A 19878-nucleotide genomic window follows, 5' to 3' on the forward strand; every position below is an offset into this window, starting at 1 on the left:
GCGGTCGCGGGCGGCTGCCGTCAGCCCTAAGATGGCGCCGCCCATGGCGCGGCTCCTCCGCCCTCCCCCGCGCCCGCCCCAGCCCCAGCCCCAGCCCCAGCGCTGCGGGCAGCCGGGCCGGGACCGGGACCGGGGCAGGGACCGGGACCGGGGCTCCGCGGGGCCATGGGGGCCGCAGCCGCAGCGGCGGGGTAGGGCGGGCGAGCGGGGTGCGGCGAGGCGCGGTGCTGCTGCTGCTGCTGCTGCTGGCACCATGGCGGCGGCGGCGGTGCCCGGGCGGGCGCGGCGAGGGACGCCCATGTACTCGGTAGGCTGCCCGCGGGGGCTGCCCGCCTCGCCCCCTCCCCAAACGCTGTGGCGGCCCCCCGGGAGGATTTGGGGATGGCTGCGGGGGCAGGGTGCCTCCTTCGCGTTCCCGTCCCTTCTGGGTGAGGGGGATGGAGGGCAGGGGGGGAGTCCTGGTGTCTGCGGGGATCCCCGATCTCCGTGTCCCCTGGTGCCACACGGGTGCGTCGTGAGTGCTCCCATTTTAGTGTTTTGGAAAATATAGGGAAGGCAGGGGTGTTCCTGGCTCCCACCGCTTTGTTTCTGTCACTGCCGGTGCCCCCATAGCCGCCTGCCCCTCTGGCTTCTTCGCCTGGAGGCTGCCGGGGGGGAGCCCACGCGGGGGAGCGCCTCGGCTGTGGGGCACCAGAGGAGCGAGGCGCTTCTCCCGTCATTAGCTCAGAGCTACCTCAGGCCGGGACACGAAAATAACTACTGCTGCGGGAAGAAACCCGTGGCAGGTCAAATCCAGAAATGTGAAATGGAGACGAGTGGCAGGGAGGTGACTTGGCCTTTGGCCGTGGCCTTGGTGAAGCCCCGCTCAGCAGGGACGCGTCGTGCAACGGCTGTGGCAGCGCAGCGGCTCCTGATGAGGCTGACGATACCGGGGCTGAGTGCTGGGTTGCTTCCTTTTTTGTTGTTTCTTGTGTTTTTATCATGGGGTTGCACGCTGTAGGATTTAAACTTTGGTGATCCCAAGAAATGTTGCTTAAATTTTCTGGGTAACGTCTTGTCTCGTACTGACCTAAGCAGGTGTGTGCTTAGAGCCGACCACTATTTGCTGAGGCTATTTTGAGCTATCTTTTTCACTATTATAAGGCATAAGTGTTTTTTTGTTTGTTTGTTTGTTTTATTTTTTTTTCTCCTGTTTTATTTTTAATCAGGAGGGTTGATATAAGGTATCAAGGCAACTGATGACTAATACAAACTATTTCCAGCCTCCTTGTCACTTTGTGGCTTGCACGGCTCTTGCAAAATATCAGCCAGGTGAAAACCATGGGAGAAGACAGATTGAAAGCTGTAATACTAAACTTCCACGGTATCTCATGCTGATGAATGGACAGGAACGAAATGTTTGCTCTGTCCTCACTTTAAATGTCAGCTGCTCTCGATAATGTTGCTGATGTGGCTGCGGTCAACCAGCAGTGAAAGCTGACTCCCTCTCCCGAGGCTGAAAACCTGGCTGCTGCTGCTGCTGGACATTTTGCTTATCTGTTCCTGGATTTCTCCTGTGCGTTTGCTGGCCAGGCTTTCATCTTGAGGCCAGTGAAGGTCACTCTGACAGCCCGTGAAGCAATGTGTTCTCTCCTTCGCTTTAAGGCTGGTTCTGCACAGGTTGTATAGGGGGAGAGAAGGCAAAATGAGTGGAAGGGGTGCCTGTGCTGCCCTTCAAGTTGTGCTGAAGAGGAAGACGCAAGCATTTTTATCTTAGCATCTTCTACTAATAAATGTGCTTAATCATAACCGTTTCCTTTGTGTTGTGCTGAGCCTTGCTTGCCTGATGACTGTTGCTGCTGTTCTGAAGTGTGGAGGAATACGATTTAAAGACTAAGGGGTCATTCACGTGATCTGTGCTGTGAGAGGAGATAATAGGAGACATCTCGCTCCAGCACAGGGGATGCCCACTGACTCAAGGAGAAGAGTTTTGTCACTGAGATTTCTCAGCTAGCTGTGCATGTACTGCTAGCTTTCCTGCTTACTGGTGATGCTGGTCACTCAGGGACTGTGCTCTCTTTATACCATGTCACTTTTTGGTCTTCACGTGGCTGGTAATTTTTTTTTTGGTTCTGTTCCTACCTGGCTATGCGTTCTGTACCTTATGTCCAAGCCTGGTGAAAGCCGGCAGCGATCACCGAGATCCCACATCCAACTTAAAGCAGGATTATTTCTGGTGTTGATGATTGTGTTTTTATAATGTCATGCATGTTATTGCATTCATGCAGCTGCAAGAGTAGGGATCAAAGCTGTTTCAGTTAATACCTCTTAATCACGAGGACGCTGGAGGGAAGGCATTTTAGTTTTAAAGCTTAGGTGTTTCCTCAGCCTCTTCCTGTTGGACAGAATTAAGTAATGTCGCATATGGTGATTTGGGGACCTTTGCGGAGGGAAACGGTAGTTTCTTTTGTCTTTGGTTTCTTTTGGTTTTAGTTTCTAATTGCAGCATTGTTCCAAGCAGGCAATATTTGTTCATGCACTCAGAGCATGGAAAGGAGATGTTATAGAAAGGTTAACAAAAAAAAACCAAACACATTACAAAAATTGTGCACACTATTATTTTACTGCTGTAGGCAAGCAGATCACTGAATCTCTTGAGACAGTGTCTCATTCTTTATTTGTATGTTCCCAGCAGAAAGAGCTCACATCAAAGAAAAGGGATGAGTTTGAAGATATCTTGGAGGAAAGGCGATTGTCCAGTGACTTGAGATATGCAATGAAATGTTACACTCCTGTGATCTACAAAGGACTTTCACCTTGCAAGCCAAATGCTATTAAAACTGCTGTTCTGCAGTCAGAGCAAGTTCAGTATGTTATCAAGCAGGTGAGTCTGAACACTGAGCTGTAAGATGAAGTAGATTGAACAGAGCCAAATTTTGTGTGGCAATGGGGGAAAAAAAAGTTATTGCTGCTCTCGTCAAACACCAGAGCTGTAGTTTGAAAGGCACTCTGATAAATCAGTAACTAGGGAGGCACGCTCTTCTGGCAGGAAGAACAAATACTGGTTTACCAAAGAGTTGCCACTAAAGTTGTTGTGTCGTAGTGTTTTTATTTTCTGTATATGATATTTTACATCCAACTTAACCAATGTGCTTAACTTCTTTTTTTTTTCTCCTCTCCTGTCGTTGATACAGAGCAGCATTGAAAAAGATTTTACTTAGTAGTTTTTGTATTTTGAGGACATGTTGTAGCAATTTTATGGGCTAGTGATGTATTTATGAATTAGTCATTGATACATTCTCTAAAATGAGAGTTATATTTTGACAGAAATTTTTCAGACAAGTGTCACGTGGTTAAAGGAGGTTAGTTCTGCCATTGCAATCTAGTTCTCAGCTTTGGACTAGAAATTACTGAAAGTATTTCTGGTCTCTAAACTGAGCTGTGCTGTTTGGGAGGCATTTTCTTTTGTCACTCTTCCTCTTTCTTCCTACTTCATGTGCTGTAAAAGGCACGTTCCTCATTCTATAACAGCAAAAAAACAAACTGTTCAACTAAATATTTATATATTTAGGAGAGAATGTAAATCTCTCCTCCTGTGTAAATAGAAGAGACGACCATTATGTAAGTCCGTTTTAAGAAACTTCAAAAGGGAATGTGTGTAAGAACAGAAAAAAGAACATTGATATGCAAAGCTGGTAGAGACAGCGCTTTGTATGCATTTCAGCTAGCAATTGCAACAGTAATACTCTACAAAGAAAATCAAGCTTGATAGGGCCGATGTTATTCAGCCAAGTCTGAAAATCCAATCCAAATGCACTTCAGAGATTTACTTGAATATCTCTGCAAACATAAGTTTCTTTTTCCTGGATAAAGAAAATTGCACACAGCCTTCTTTAGACCAATAGTCTGTGAAATATTCTTAGAACTGAGCCTGCTCCAAAGATGCTACAGGCTAAAATATTCAGATGGCGTGTTTGGGGGCGGAGGGGGGAGGAAATGTAACTACCCACCCCCCATTGACAGCTAAGCTCATCATGGATTTTGAACAGCTTTAACTTGGCTTTCACTTGCTGGTTGACAAAGAACAGATGCTGTGAGATTAGAATGTCCATATGAATGTCCTGTCCCATAAAATAAAATCTTGCTGGCTATTGCATTAGTGTTGCCATAATTGTTGTGGCACATTGAACAGTGTGCACGGGCAAGGAGAAAGAAACCACATCTGACTGCTCTTTTGTTTGTTTTCTCTTCAGTTAGCAAAAGAGATGGGAGAATCACCTGATATTATTCAAGAAGAAGCCACAGAAATCCTGGATGAGATGGGTCACAGTATGCAATTAGGAGCTGTCAGATTTTTTGCCTTTACTCTGAGCAAAATATTTAAACAGCTTTTCCAGAGAGTTTGTGTGAATGAAGAAGGAATGCAGAGAGTGAGTACTGCTGAGGAAAAATAAAAAGCTGTAATATTTTCATGCTGGTTGCTTAGGCAAAGACTCCCATCTTCACTTCCACTAAAAAATACAAAAAAAAAAACAACAAACACCACCACCAACAAAAAAGACTTCACTTGCGTTTATTGCAGCTTTTCTAAATAAAGGGAGGGAAGGACAGATGATATGTAAGTTTTTGAGGCAAACAGTCAGCATCGTTTTTTGTACACTTTTCGAAATGTTTCCTGTGGTAAGATGTTTTGCATAAAACATCTTTCAGCTTTTGCAGAGATTATACAGGCCTTCATTTGGGATACATTTGGCAATGAGGAATATATGATCTGTAAGATTTAAATATAAATATATGTATATATATAGTGCTTGTGCCATGTATTTTGATGCTTAGAAGGAATTTGTTTAAAACTTTTTAGTAGGATAAGAGTAATTGTGATCTTGCAGAAGTGAACTGTTCACATTATTTATGTTTGCATTTTTTTCCAGAGGGTTGTCATTAAAGGTAAATAGTTGTCAAAAAGAAGACACAGGTGACTGTCATCCTATCTCTCTTGTTGCTTTTTTTTCACTTCTGTAATTGTTTTGCCAGCTTTTCAGGGATTTGAATTCCTAATTTTTTTAAAAAAAAGTTCTCTGTATGACTAATTTTGGTCAAGTGATTTATGAGATGTAAGATGAGAAACCTTTATTCAACAGTTTTGTTTCGAGAATACTTTGACCTCTTTTCTTTTAGTTTGATTTGCCATTTAAAATGGCAATTAATATAGTACTTTCTTGAAGCAATTTCCATGTGGGTTGGGACATGACAATAGCTACCTGGGCAGTAGATAAATAGAAATGCTGGAACTGTTTCTGGAGGGAAAGAATGGTATGTGGCCAAGAATGTAAAAAGAAAAGGTTAAAGTTTTTTATTGCTTAATTCTATGTGGCTGAGTGGGTTGGCTGTTCTGCCAAACCTTCATACAGCTAAGATCCACGAAACACTGTGTACCTCTGAGGCAGGAGATGCCTGAAGTTTGCCCCAGTCCGGTGGGGATTTGTTGTGCCCTGTCTCATTGCAGGTTGTCACCCCTCTGGAGGAGGGTACAGTCCGTGCCCTGCAAGACTTAACAATGTCAACCCTTACAAGCCCTACTGGGTTTCCCGTTCCCATCAAAAGGGATTTGGATTGTGCTATCATGTAATGAGGTGGCCGTGGCCCTGCCCTTTGAGTCTTGTGGTGCCTCCAAATCACAGGTTGCTATTCTGGTAGCTACTGCTCCAAATTTCCTTTGACTCCATGCTGAAAAAGATATAAAGTATGTGGATAGAGAAACCACCCTCATCAACAAATCAGCTTTTGTTTGTCTGAAGCCACGTGAAGATCTGTATTTGCAAATTTCAACAGTTGTTCCGCAAATATTGGAGCAATATTGTTTGTTCTGGTTTTCTTTTTCAGCTGCAGCATGCCATTCAGGAGCACCCAGTTGTACTGCTGCCCAGTCACCGAAGCTACGTAGACTTTTTGATGCTGTCTTACTTGCTGTACACGTACGACTTGGCTTTGCCTGTCATTGCTGCAGGAATAGGCAAGTATGTTGTTTGAACGGTGTTTTCAGGATTCAGAGTACTGATAGCAACTGGTCTGGTATTTGCTGCTATAAATACTTGTGTTTAATTTCTGTTTCAAATACATTTTGTTAAAAACCCCTTGAGTTAGATGTTTGCAGTGTACGTGCCTCTCCTCTGTGCTGAGTGCCATCAAAAGTGAATTTTTTCATATCAAGTTCAGCCAGAAGCACCTCACCTGCAGACCCAAAGCTGGGCAAAGAGAGGTGTTTGAAGCAGACTCTTCTGTATTACTGTCCTCGCCCAGAAACAAGCAAAAACTTGGCCATGAGCTCCTGTGTACACAGAAGGTTTTGCAATACCTGATACGGTTCTAAGCACAGTCACAGTAGCCAGATACGAAGTGCCAATCGCCTTGTGCTGGCTGGTGGTGTGACCGACTCCCTTGAAAGCATTGGCAGAGCTTCATTATGCCAAGTGCTGAGAGCAGAGCTGGCTGAGAAACAGAACTTTGTCAGAGGGCAAACTGGCAAGATTTTGAACGTAGGTCTAAAGCAGATTAAGCTGGTTTTATTTGTGGGAAGCAGTTATTGAAAACTAACAGTATCTTCTCAGTCAATGTGCTTTTTGAAACTCCTGTTTCTATGGCAGCATTTAACCAAGAAGCCTGATCCAAGAAGGCTAGATCTTTACTGTTTTTTCCAGTTGGGAGATTGAGAATACCAGTAAAAAATCAGGGGAAACTGGGAGAATAGGGAAGACAAGATGCTGCTGATATGTGAAGTACGGGTATCCTGCCTTCTGTGTGATGCAGGTTAGCTTCTGGTGAATTAAGAATTTGATGTCTCATAGCTGCCTTTATCAAGGTGCTACAGCTACTTACCTGTCACATATTATTCTGAAGCTGCTCACATGCCAACACAGATATTGGTGTGGTGCTTTGTTAACTTTTGGATTAGACCCACTTTAAGCCTCAGAGCAGTATCTACAGGTACTAGTACAAAAAAGATGTTGCATGTGTGTGTTATTTTAAGTTCTGTAAGTGAAAATACAGTTGTCTGATTGTACACATAACTACAATGTGTTGTTAGAGGTTAACAAGATGTGATACAAGAACTAACTCAAGGTGCTACTAGTTGTGGGTCTCCTGATTGAGGAATAAGTGCCTCTGCTTTGTTAGTTGTCATTTGGTTTCAGGTAGCATACACCTAGATCTGTGGGGATTTGCTGCTATTGCCACCCAGGGTCCTGCAGCCAGTTTCCTTTTATCTATTTTATACAGTGAGTGAATCTCCATCCTCAAATCTTTCATTGATTGAGGTAGCAAGAAGGCTGAAGCAGCAAATAGCTGGCTGCTGTGTAGGCTCATTTTAAATGTTTCATGAATAAATGTAAATGTTTCCGAGTTTTGGCAAGTTAAACACTGGTTATGATTGCTTGAAACTAGGAAATTACCAAAAAATTTAGCTGATTTAGTCTACCATTCCTAAATTGATGAGTCAGGCTCTCAAATGGTATAATGTAACATAATTGGTCAGTTAATTTCCAGGGTTAATTTCTGTGTCTTCCGGGATATGTTCAATGGTAACTGAAGATGAGTGAGACAATGTACTTGAAAAAAAAAAAAATACATAGTCTTCATTATGACTGAAATCTGGGCATCTAAATTATTGAAACAAATTGCTCTAAGTGAATGCTCTTTCCAAAAATAAAATATAAAACATTGAAAGCATCTTATAACATGACAATCACGTCTTCCGAGTACTTGCAACAGAATCCTTGAAAGAGATCTCCTTTATCCTGGTAATTGAATCACTTTATTACATAAATTGTTTGTTTCTGCTGAAAGATATTAATCAATAAGTTTTGTGTTTGTGGTTTTGTTTTTTGTTGGATTGTTTTTCAGATTTCCTAGGAATGAAAATAGTTGGTGAGCTGCTGCGAAGGGCAGGTGCCTTTTTTATGCGGCGTTCCTTCGGTGGGAACAGGCTCTATTGGGCAGTTTTTGCTGAATACGTAAAAACTATGTTAAGGGTAAGTAAATTACTGAACTCTCAAAGTGTATGCTTAAGAAATACTGTATTGCAGTGATTCATGTTAAACGTGCATGATGTGAGCAGGATATTGAAAGTCTTCATCGTGGTCTGAGGAAATGGATTTTACCTCAGAATTCATGTGTGAAGAGCAAGTTTGCAGTCTCTTCCTGCAGTTCATCAGTGGGTGATAAACAAATTGCTGAGCTTCAGTTTCCTTGGCTCATGCGTCCATATCTCATAACAGACAAAATATTTTTATTAATTTAACTGTATGTTGTGGCAAATACAATAGATGAATATAAGCTTCAAAATGACTGAAGTTAGAGATGCATGGCTTCCATTAAAAAAAAAAAACTGCTTACTTTTTAAGTACTTAAAATTATTTGTGAGCGGTAAAGATGAAATGTTTTTATGTTTCTGACAGGCTTTTTTGTTTGTTTTACTTTTGTAGAATGGTTATGCCCCAATTGAGTTTTTTCTTGAAGGGACAAGAAGCCGCACTGCCAAGACTCTGGCTCCAAAGTTTGGTGGGTTTGTCGGACACTTGGAACTTTTTATGATTAATGTTTTCCGTAGTGGTTATGTTATTCTAAAGTTGCTCAGCTAGGAAGGGATGTTGAAGTGGTAGGAAATTGGCAAAGTCTGTCATAGTGGAAAAAAACACTATAGTTTGATTTCCAAGGCCAAATAAAGAAGGGCAGCAATACATGCCTCTTGCACTCTGTTTCTTTCTCTCCCATTGTGTAACTAATTGCATAACTCTTCCCTATTTTCTTTCTGGAAAATAGGCTACCCCGTACCTGCACAGAAGTATTTTGAGCTGTTTGTAAAAGACAAGGGGAATCTTTAGAAAGATGATGATGAGCGAGTGCAAAGAAGTGCTATTGAAAAGAGCACAAACAGCTGTCCAAATGCATTGCTTAAATTTACCTTCTGTTCTAAAGCTTGGACAATGTCTTCTGCTTTTGCTTAGTGAAGAGAGAACAAACATAACATTCACCTATTTACAGTTTCTAAAACTTACTTAACTTTGAAAAAGATATCTTGCAGCTGCTTTTCACTTGAAGACAAGTGTTTCACTTTTTTTTTTTTTAATCCACTTTGCAGGTCTTCTCAGTATTGTGATGGAACCATTTTTTAAACGTGAAGTCTTTGACACGTACCTTGTTCCCATCAGCATCAGCTACGAGAGGATATTAGAAGAATCTCTCTATGCATATGAACTCCTAGGAGTCCCAAAGCCCAAAGAATCTACATCTGTGTGTAAATTCCTTAAGAACAGAATATAGGTGCATACACACCCTGCAGCATACACACCCTGCAGCACTAAAATTTTATTTCTGCTCTTCCCATTTTTTTAGGGGTTGTTAAAGGCCAGAAGGATCCTCAGCGACAATTTTGGTACCATACACATCTACGTTGGCCAGCCGGTGTCACTTAGAACGTTGGCTTCTGGGAGAATCAATCTCTGCCCGTATAACTTGGTTCCCAGGTACCAGATCTTTCCATGACTTATGCACAGGAAAAACATTTGTTTACATGTAGTCCTCACCAATGTAAAAATAATTAAGAAGTTTTTTGGTTTTCTTTTTTTTTTTTTTTTTTTTTAACTTTGGTTTCAATTTCTCTCCTCTGCCCTCCATTTGACTACTGAAGATGTTTTGTCTGCACTCATAGCTATCATGTTTGTGACTGGCTGTTTCTGAAATAGGTTGTTACTTCCATTGCTCTGTTCTCGGTTGAGAAGGTGCCATTTTAAAAGTTCATGATGGTGTATGAGTCTGGCAAAACTTTATTTTCTGAGAATGCAGTGGTTTTGTTACTTTAAAAATCTACTTTCTTTCCCTTCTTGTTTTATTACTACAAACAGTTTTGTGATTGTGTACCAAGAAGCTTCAGCTATGGATAGAATTGGGTGGATTTGCAATTTGTTATATAAAATTATAATGCTTTTGAATGTTTTTCAGGATAGCAAGTGTATAGCATCAATACAGAGTTCTGTTTCAAATATTTTTGTGAATCTACTGATGTTTTTCTCTGTACTACATAGTGCATAGGTAGAATTACCCTCCAGATGTTAGGTGCTGGAAAGTAGTTATGGATCTTGGAGCAATACAGAAGAAATCTGTAATATAAATCATACTCGTCCCTATTTTGGAGCTTTTTAACCTTGAACTGCATGGTTCTTTTCAGACATCTTCCACAGAAGCCTTCTGAGGATATCCAAGAATTTGTCAGTGATGTGGCGTATAAAATGGAGCTCCTGCAAATCGAAAACATGGTTTTGAGCCCGTGGGTGCTAGTTGCTGCCGTCCTGCTCCAGAATTTGCCAGCTATAGATTTTGAACTTCTAATAGAAAAGACGCTGTGGCTGAAAGGCTTAACGCAGACTTTTGGAGGTTTCGTTGAATGGCCTGGTATGCACAGAATGTGTTATTTCTATTTCTTTGTTTGTTTGTTTGTTTGTTTATGAAGGATACATTATTTTTATGTGGAAGCAGTGTATAGTGACAATGTTACAGATTTGTTTTCATGGGTGCTGAGTCATAAATGGATTTCAGGATATGCCAAAAATGATGCTAAAATAGAAAGGGTTTTGCCCTAGGGCTATAGAAGATGCTACTCTGAAAAACAGTTATTTCCTGAAGCGTGTAATGAGCGAGAAATTATAGACTGTTTTATAACGTCTTTCTGAAGGTGGTCTTAAGTCCTAGGCAATTAATTACCAAGTCTGCAACAGTACCTCAGTAAAATGCTACATTTATTGCTTGATATTGGCTATGAGTTGGTACTGTGGTAAAGAACTAGCCTAAACAAATGTGTGAAATAAATAAAACCAAAGCTATAATCTGACTATTTATTTTTAAATTTGACTTCACCCTTTTGGGGATGCAGTGATGACTTTTGAGGTAGTGGCTTCTGTGTTTTTACATTATACGCACACATACATAAATATATATATATATATATATATATTTGTGGAAAGGTTGATTCTTCTTCCTCTTCTGAACACTTGTTTTAAGCATCTCTCTTTGAGCCAAGCTGACACAGGTAATTTGTTTTGGAGCCTCAGGACATAAGTGGATAAGCTGGCAAAGAAAAATAGTGTGTGGTGCAAATACCTTTTCACTGTAGGTATATTTAAACTACGGATCTTCGCTTTTGTACTTGTGTGTAATCAAGGATCACTCTCAGTATTGCAAAAGAGAAATATGAGCAGGCCACAGTTAGAACAGAGCTCTCATTTCTGGAAAAATATCATTTCTCCTTTCAGGTATCTTCACTGTAGTAAATATGGACGCAGTCTGCTCCTGCCAGACTGTGAAAGGAAAAATGTTGTGGTGTTTAACATCATTTAGAATCTTACTGCTTAGTAAACTGAAGAATATACTGCATTTGGGTTTGCTTTCTTAGTAATTTTGTTTTCTTAGTAAAAATGAATAAACTTTTGCTTTAGTTGCAGAGAATGGAAAATAGGCAAGGTATTGAGGTGGAGGAAAAGATTTTGTTTGAGTGTGTTGGCCTTGCACTAGGTGTCATTTGCATAGAAACAGAGTTGTTTGTTCATTTGGTTTGAGTTATCAATAATTTGAAAGAATAAATAATTTTAAAGGTTAGTTTGGAGACGTCACCATGTCAGCAGCTACGTGCATCCTGTCTGTGCTGTTTCTCCTGCTACCGTGCTGGTTGGTGGTTATAGGCAGAACATTGGCTTAGGTTATAGAAATTTTATATTAAAAACAGGAACTGAAAAATGGCCCTCTCTCAGTTACTATTACACTGAGAAACTTGTGAAAACATTGCCAAAGCTGGAATACAGTAGGCTGAAGGAGCAAATAAGATGCAAGGAGGTTCTATGTGAAAGCTAGTGTAAAGGGAAAATATGTTTTTGTTTTCCAGTCAAAGTCTGGATTGATTTGATATGCTTGTGTTGCTCTGGTCATGCAAATGGTATTTTCATGTTCAGTTAAGTTTTTGTTGCTTCTTTCCTTGCTTGCTTAGTGGTTCACAATGTAGGGAATTTTGGTAGGGTTTAAAGCCTAAGATATTCTAAAAAGATGACTGTATTTTAAGACTTGAGGTGCTGTTCTTTATCTGCTTAAAGTTCTTTGAAGGACTAATATAAAAAAATATAAAAAATAACAAACCCTAAACCCACCCAGTTCCTTGCTTTAGAGTTTTTAAAAGGATTTTAATGTAACAAAAGTATACTTGGGTTTAAGTGCAAGCTGTTTTCTTTTTGAGCAGGTACATTATGCAATGACCCCTCAGTTAGGATTTTTTTAAACTTAATTATGATGAGGGATTCCTTGTTTCTGAGAGTTGAAGAAAAACATTTTAAAGACTTGTGCGTCTGATTCAAAGATTACAGTGTCAGGAATTCCTAAGCCAAAGTGTTTCCTTAACGATGACTGTTTCCATCAAATAGTTCTAGCCTCTTTTATTTGGAGGCACAGAATCTTTGTTCCAGAGACAAAGAAATTACTTGTTGCTGTTAGCAAGTGGAAGAATTTGACAGAAATGTCTGAAATTTGTTCTCTCTGTTGTATACAATGCCTGGGCTGAGAACATTTTTCTAACTGAATGTTCGATGCAATAATTGGTCCTAAAAATAAATCTGGATGAAATACTAGCATACTTCAGACAGTGTCAACAGAGACATATTCTCTTTTGCATCTTCCTGAGTCTTGTGTTTTCTTGCTAGATAATCTTTGTGCCAAAAAAGCAGTTACGTCTGCCCTCGCCCTGCATTCCAACATTGCTCGCCTCGTCAACGGCCACGTGGTCCTTAATGACAAAGGAGAGGAAGATGGAGCTGTAGGGGAAATTGTCTTCAAGCGAGCTCTGGCCATCCTCATGTGTGGTAACTACAGAAACCAGTTGCTGAATGTTTTTGTGCGTCCCTCTCTGGTGGCACTCGCCTTGCAAATGACACGCAGCTTCAGGAAAGGTACGTTTGGGTAGCTCGGGGAGCCCACTGTCATGTCAAGCTTTGCTCCCTGTCATGTCCTCAGTGAGAGGAGCAGGAGATTCCTGTGATTGATAGTGGGAACTACTTAACAGCTTTGTGCCAGGACTCTAAATAAGGTCCTGTGGCATAAATCGGGTGTGTTGGGAGGGGACTTTTTTTTTTTTTTTTTTTTTTTTTTTGCCATTTTTGTTTACCCCTTGATACTTTCAAAGTATCAAGGCATATTCTGGTGAGACAGCAGGCACGAGGTGATTCCAGTTCTTATTTACACTGTTCTACAGTCCAGAAGTAGTTGAGTGTAGAAGAACATATTTGGGAGTGCTTAGGTTGCTTCCCTTGTGGTATACATTATGAAACTGCCAGAGGGTGAAATGGCCCTGAAAGTGGCAAAAATCACTTATTGTATTTCAGCTGTTAAATAAAAGCATGCTAGGAAGTGTCTCCTGTCTCTATAGTGCAGCTTTCTTTCATGGCAGTGTAAAATAAACTACAACTGTTAAGTTTATTGTTTTGTTGGCATTTAGCAGACCTGCTTTTTAGGTTACATATTACACTCAGTTCACATTCACACACAGTGCAGCCAGTTCTCAGCCTTTGTTCTCTTCCCAGTGCTGTTCCTGAAGTGTTTCAGTGCTTTCCAATACTTGGATCGTTAAGTAAAACTTCAAAATATATACCTTGGTTTTGTGCAGCATCTGACAGTATGGTATTTAATGTATGTTCTTAGAAGCTACAGTCCCCTGTTTTTGCCTTTGGTAAAATCTGAACCAAGTACTTCGACTACTTCCTGTTTTACTGTGGTGATTTCTGTTGTATATGTACTCATGGTTTTAATGTCAAGTTCAAATTTTATTTGAGGTAGATATTCTCTCTCAGGAATAATAATAGAGAGTAAATATTTTCTCTGAAATAAGGAGTTAATGGCTTTTCAATGGCATCCTTTTAAATTATGTTTTTTAAAACAACACTGTACAATATTTTTTTCAGAGGAAGTCTACAGCTGCTTCAGCATCTTGAGAGATGTGTTCTCTGATGAGTTCATCTTCTTTCCTGGTATTTCATTGAAGGTAAAAACATCCTTTATACAAAAATACTGATTGTCCATAGCACAGCCAGTTAAAATAGCATCTGATTTTGGGGCTCTGCTTAACACATGCCTTGTGATAAATACCTACAGAGATATCAGCTTAATCAGTAAGTGGGAGGGAGAACTTAAAAGAGGGTCAGAGTGGAGGTAGTCATTAGGTTAGTTGCAAAACATTGTGTGAATCCACAAGGTTGCATATGCAGTCTTTTTTTTAATTCCTCCACTGTGTTTTTTTAAAAAAAAAAAACAAAAAAAAAAAAAAACAAAAAAACAAAAAACTGAAACTTCCTGAACTATTGAAGTGAGCTGTAGCAGAAGTTTGGCTTTTTTATAAAAAACTACCAATCTTCTAGAATGGATATAAAAATTAGTAGAGCAGTCTTTTTTTTTTTCTTTATAATGAAGTGTAAATACTGTCCTGTTCCTTTGCGGTTATGAAAGAGACTTTAGGCTATGAAGAAAGTGTTAATGTAGGTCTAATTGTCTAATTGGACTCTTTCACAGAGTGGGTATGTTCTGTCAGCACAGAAGCAAAAGAGGAGTTTTCATTGAGGTTATAGCAGGGTCATTTTTCCTTAAAGCTCTTGCAGGCTGTGTAGCAGAGGGGGCACTGCTGCTCTTTCAGAAAGTTAAGCTATGGGTCCTATACTAATTACTGATCAACCATTGTATGTCCTTGTTATCCTTGACAAATAGAGTATGCAGTTCTAAATTTAAGTCCTTATTGTCTTCTGCTTGATTATAGTCCTTCTAGTGCAGCTGTGATCGGCTGCTTTGTGTAGCGCGATACGTGTGGTCTGTGCTGCTGGGGCTGCCGCAGCACTGTGCCAACGCTGTGTGTGTTAGAGCACATCTCCCTACCACCTCTCCTCCAGTGCTGTATCTACCTCTGCAGCATTTATACAGCAGCTGGTGTTCCTCTTACACCTTGAAATCTGAATATTACGGTGCATATGTACACTTTTTTCTAGTATATAGTGTTAATGGCTTTGAGCCCTTTTAGATTTTTATTACTGGCAGTGTCTCGTGTAGATTCAGATATTACACTATGAGCACTAAGAAGGAAGTACTTAGAGTAAAGCCTGGTTTAAACCTCTGCAGATGAAATCTTACAGAGCTAGGAAGGTACAGCCTGTGAAGGTTTTTGAAGTGAAAGCCTTACTAATTGCACAACGGTGTCCCTAGCAGAGTCTTAGGGAAGCTTGAGTTGCATTGTATTTGCCTGAAAGCAGCTTCCCCTCATTCCACCCGCCTTCCCATATCAGCATTACTGAGACAAAGCCGGTATTGTTCGTGCGTGCTGCCTTGTTACAGCACTCAGTGTGTCTGCACGCTCTCCGAAAACAGCTGGACACAGAAAAGATGTGAAAACTGCAGGCAGTACTTTGATCCCTGCAGGACACGCTGTGTCAGTTTGTACACGTCCTGCAGGGTTGGACCTGGCTCTGGTCCAGCCAGCTTGAAAAGCAGGTGAGCACAAATTTATTAGTGAAAACTGGTTTGACGTCATACCCAATACAAACTGTAAGTCCAGGTGCAGTTTTTATTTGGGTTTAAAACAGCTTAAATGTGATTTTTGTTAAATGTTAAGGCCAAATATCTAATAGCGATATTTAATTGTGATCTTTCCTGCATTTAAAAAAAAAAAAAAAAAGAAGGTAATTTATGTAAGAATATTCAGGATGCATGACTATATTAAAATCTCAGCAAGACACCCCTCTGGTCATCCATGTGTCTATCATGTCCACTCCCTCCGCCTTCTTGTCCTCTGGTAACGGAAGGAAAATAATTTTGTCACTGACATTTCCACAGTCTGTATCTTTTGGCCATTGTGTTGCCCTTTTTTTGTAGACAGCAGGTCAGTGAACTGTGTTATCGTTTATTGCTAACAGCGTGCATGAGATAAAAGAAAGCCCTGACTTAAAAAAAAATAATAAATAAAATTAAATTAAAAATTAAAAAAATCCACCACCATCACCAAACAAACAAAACAAACAAACAAAAAATCCTTAAAATAGACAACTTGTCTGTATTCCGACAGAATCCAAGGGAATACAAGCTGGCTGTTACAATAGCAACCACAGCCTCTTTCTAAGGTCCTAGGCTTGTTGTACTTCCAGATTTGCTCTAAGATTGTGTTCCCACTGCCTTTTTAGAAGGGTGTTTCTGGTATATAGGAAAATTTTGGTTCGTGCTTCCAGAGAACCAAAGTGAGAAATGGAAGAAGTGTCATGTTGTGTGTTTTTTGTTGTGGTTTTGTTTTGATTTATTTTTTGTGTTTGGTTCGTTGATTTTGTGGGAAAAAGTCTCTGCACTTGCTGTAGATGTTAACATTTCAGTTGCGGTTCTCTCTCCCAGGATTTTGAGGAAGGATGTTTTCTACTCACAAAATGTGATGCGATTCAAACAACTCAACAGGAAATCTACCTTACTGACAAAGGAAGTGTTATAGTATCTTTCTTGTCAGCTATGTTCAGACCTTTCGTGGAAGGTTATCAGGTAGGCTGTTTTCCAAAAATTATCTTTTTTATCCTGTGTTTTATACGAAAAGTAGTAGAGTAGTGATAGTTCTGCAGTACAAGGAGCGACTGTTTCCATGGCTGGAGAATGGAAGAGTTGAGAAATAGCAGTAGCAGGTATCTTAACATCACCTTCCCTCCAGGAACCTGATTTCAACTTTTGGCTCGGACTTCTCAGAATGACTAAAGTAGTAAGCTGCTTTGTAACCTGACGAGCTATTGTGGGTATACAAGCTGCACAGGGAGTATGCTGCTCTCAGGCTCCCTTGCTCTTTCATAGAGGAAATCTTGCTTAATTCATTTTGTGTCCCATATCTGGTAGGATTGTGTGTGTGTGTTTGTTGTTTTTTTTTTCCCCCAAAGGTTTTAATACGGCTAAACACTTACAATCCTGTAATATATAACCTGCACAAAAATAGGAGGCTAAAATCTCTATGTCCGCATAACATTGGTGGGAATGTAGATGTTTGAACCTAGTAGATGAGGGAACCGTTAATGATCTGGTGTGTGACTTAGGCTGGTCTGTACTGATTTGCCTGATTTTATTCCGATCTGTAAAAACAGATAGTGCTTTAATAGAATTATACTGGGTTTGATTGCAAGAACAGAAATGTTAAATTGATGTCTAAGGTAACCATTCCAGTAATGTATGCTGAGTCTTTTAATATTAAGATTCTGATGCACGCTAAACAGTAATAAATTTTTCAGGTGTGCTATTTAATGATACCTTTTGATTTCCTCCCCTATCTTTTCAAAGTGTAATAACGTTACTTCCTTTTGGGGACATCTTTGTAACTAATAACAAATTGATAATCACAAGGAAAGAAGTGCTGATGTTTATTTTCTTGTAATGTTAGTTAATTTTCAGATACCTATCAAAGGAAACAAGAGAAGCCTTTACGGAGAAGCAATTTGTACCTGGAGTCCGCAACTTTGTTTTTCAGCTTCTTGAAAAGGGTGCGTACAGCTGTCATGCAACATGATTTTACGAGCTTAATCTGTTAATGAACAGTGGTAAAACTTTTGTTTTTTCTGCTTTCTGTAGGGAATACACAGTGTTATGAAGCGCTGTCTTCTGACATGCAGAAAAACGCCTTAGCAGCTCTTGTGCAAATGGGTGCAGTGAAGAAGAAGAAAATGTAAGTAACATTGGCTTTTTGGTGTATAAAAGACAATGTGGGGTTTTACTGGAAATTCTTAATGACTGATCTATTAGCATTAAGCAGTACAGCACACACCTGATCACCTGAGCATCAGTCAACTGAAGGTTAATTTGGATTTACCTGAGTTGTGGTGAAGACCCAGGTAGTTGCTTTCTGTTCGCATTGTGGAAGCAGAGTGGAACCCCTCAGAGTGAAAACAGTCCCGCGGGACCCAGCAACAGAATTCAATAACTCACTACTGGGCTTCTTCTGACTCCCTTTTCTAAACCTTTTGGTTTTCAAAATCTTTACCAGGGCTTTGATAAGCAAATAGAACAGCCCTGCTTATTCTGTGTGTTACAGTAAGCCTCATCAGGCAATGTAAGCAATAATCAGGAATACTAATACTTTTTTGTGTTTTGGCACTGAAGTCTCAAATCAACTCCAATGAAAGCTTAGACATTAAAGTTACTTAACACTGTTCCCCAGACTAATATTAAACAACAGCTACATCTATGCTTATACAGAAACATGGTTACGTATACTTCATGTTATCAGATTAATTTGTGTTGAGGTGGTACTTCTTATATTTAAAATTATAACCATAGAAGACCCTGCTACAAGTCCCCACATTGTCTTGACTGTTTTATAGAACAGTGTTGGCAGCTGATGACCTAATTTTTTTTTTCTTATTTGTCTGTCGAGGAAATGAATTGGTTAAGGTTTGTATTGCTCTTGGAAAGCGCACAAAGTGCTGTTGTTGTATGTCCCCCTGCTATGTCATTATGCTAACTAAATGTCTGTAGCTGAATTCCCCTTTCAAGTAAATGGAATAAATCAAGTGCAACAGATTTTGAGATCAGCAGAAGGTTTGATTCAGTTTCAGTGACACAGTCTTGAAAATTGTACCACTGAAAACAAACAAACAAATGTTCTCTTCTTGTGGTTATCCCCAATAAAAAAACGAGGGAATACAGACACAGGGGGTGTAAATGAGAGGAAAGATAAACCCTAACAATCCTTGAATACACTTGTGTTTAAAAGTCTGCTGTGACCTAAAAATTGATAAGTACGCTGGTAGGATGAAGAATGTGATGACATTATGAAAATGTTTCATTCAGATTATTTGTGTAGAAATAACTGAAATAAGAGATATCCATTGAAGTAACAATTTTGTGGTTTTTTTGTTTGTTTGTTTTGTTTTGTTTTAACTGTAGGTCCAATGGATTCACTTACAATGTAAATCAAGAGGCTGTTAATAAAATCCTGGATGTGTTTGGTGAGTGTCTTGAGCGGTCTCTAGTTAATTTGAAGAGAACTTCTGAAGTTACAAAGGAGTTTGGTTGTGAGGCATTGGAAGGGGCTGCCCAGGGAAGTGGTGGAGTCACCATCCCTGGGTGTCTTTAAAAGACGTTTAGATGTAGAGCTTAGGGATACAGTTTAGTGGAGGACTGGTTAGTGTTAGGTCAGAGGTTGGACTCGGTGACCTCGGAGGTCTCTTCCAACCTAGGTGATTCTGTGATTGTGTGAGTTTGGACAACGAAGATATGTTAGACCTAGTGTTTTTTCCTAATAGTTCCTCATATAAACCAAAAGGTAATTTAATAGAGCACTTGCAAGTAAGTGATTTTTTTTTTCTTCTTCTTTTTGTCAGATGCCAGGATACCTGTACAGAAGCCTGTGGCTGCAAGACTTTAAGTGGTTTTTGATGCTGTGACTGGACGTGAGTACCTGCTGGGGGCACAGACCACTGCCGGAGCGGAGCGGGGACGGCAGCAGACCAAGCTCACGCCTTGTCCGTCTGTCTGGACGTTGTCAGCGTGCGAGGCAGAAGCAGGCACTGAGGCTGTGGAAGGGTGGTCTTCACCTGGGGTACTTCCCCTAACCACTTAGAGACTGCTGCCGCCGCTGGCTACAGTTGTATTTGTATACTCACCTGTGGTTTGCTTTGTAAAATGGATTAAACTTTTTTTTTTTTTTTTTTTTTGGATACCTATTTAAAGAGAAGCGCACAGTAACGCCTACTTAAAATACATTTTTTAGACTCGTAACGAGCCACCTGGTCGGTCTCAAAGATTTCCCTGGCGAAGCTGTAACGGGGGGCACCGACGGCTGCGCATTAAAACGAGCGTCCAGACAAACGCCTTGCC

The 19878-nt window shown here is 40.4% G+C and overlaps 1 protein-coding gene across 2 annotated transcripts; it reads left to right on the top strand.

Moving 5' to 3' along the window:
- Positions 1–16: 16 nt before the first annotated feature.
- Positions 17–19782, top strand: GNPAT (glyceronephosphate O-acyltransferase). Of its 2 annotated transcripts, none has more exons than XM_082756327.1 (16): positions 17–307; positions 2672–2863; positions 4233–4409; positions 5863–5992; positions 7879–8006; positions 8460–8535; positions 9116–9267; positions 9370–9500; positions 10202–10425; positions 12714–12959; positions 13968–14047; positions 16426–16566; positions 17444–17543; positions 17632–17725; positions 18946–19007; positions 19383–19782. In XM_082756327.1, exons 1-16 carry the CDS (start codon positions 32–34, stop codon positions 19424–19426), a joined length of 2253 nt encoding a protein of 750 aa, XP_082612453.1. In that variant the 5' UTR covers positions 17–31; the 3' UTR covers positions 19427–19782. The 2 variants fall into 2 exon arrangements, with proteins under 2 accessions (XP_082612453.1, XP_082612454.1); XM_082756328.1 differs by having other exon boundaries at positions 2675–2863.
- The last annotated feature ends 96 nt before the right edge of the window (positions 19783–19878 follow it).

Source organism: Aythya marila (assembly GCF_965140915.1).
Source record: "Aythya marila genome assembly, chromosome: 3".
In the NCBI taxonomy this organism is placed as follows: domain Eukaryota; kingdom Metazoa; phylum Chordata; class Aves; order Anseriformes; family Anatidae; genus Aythya; species Aythya marila.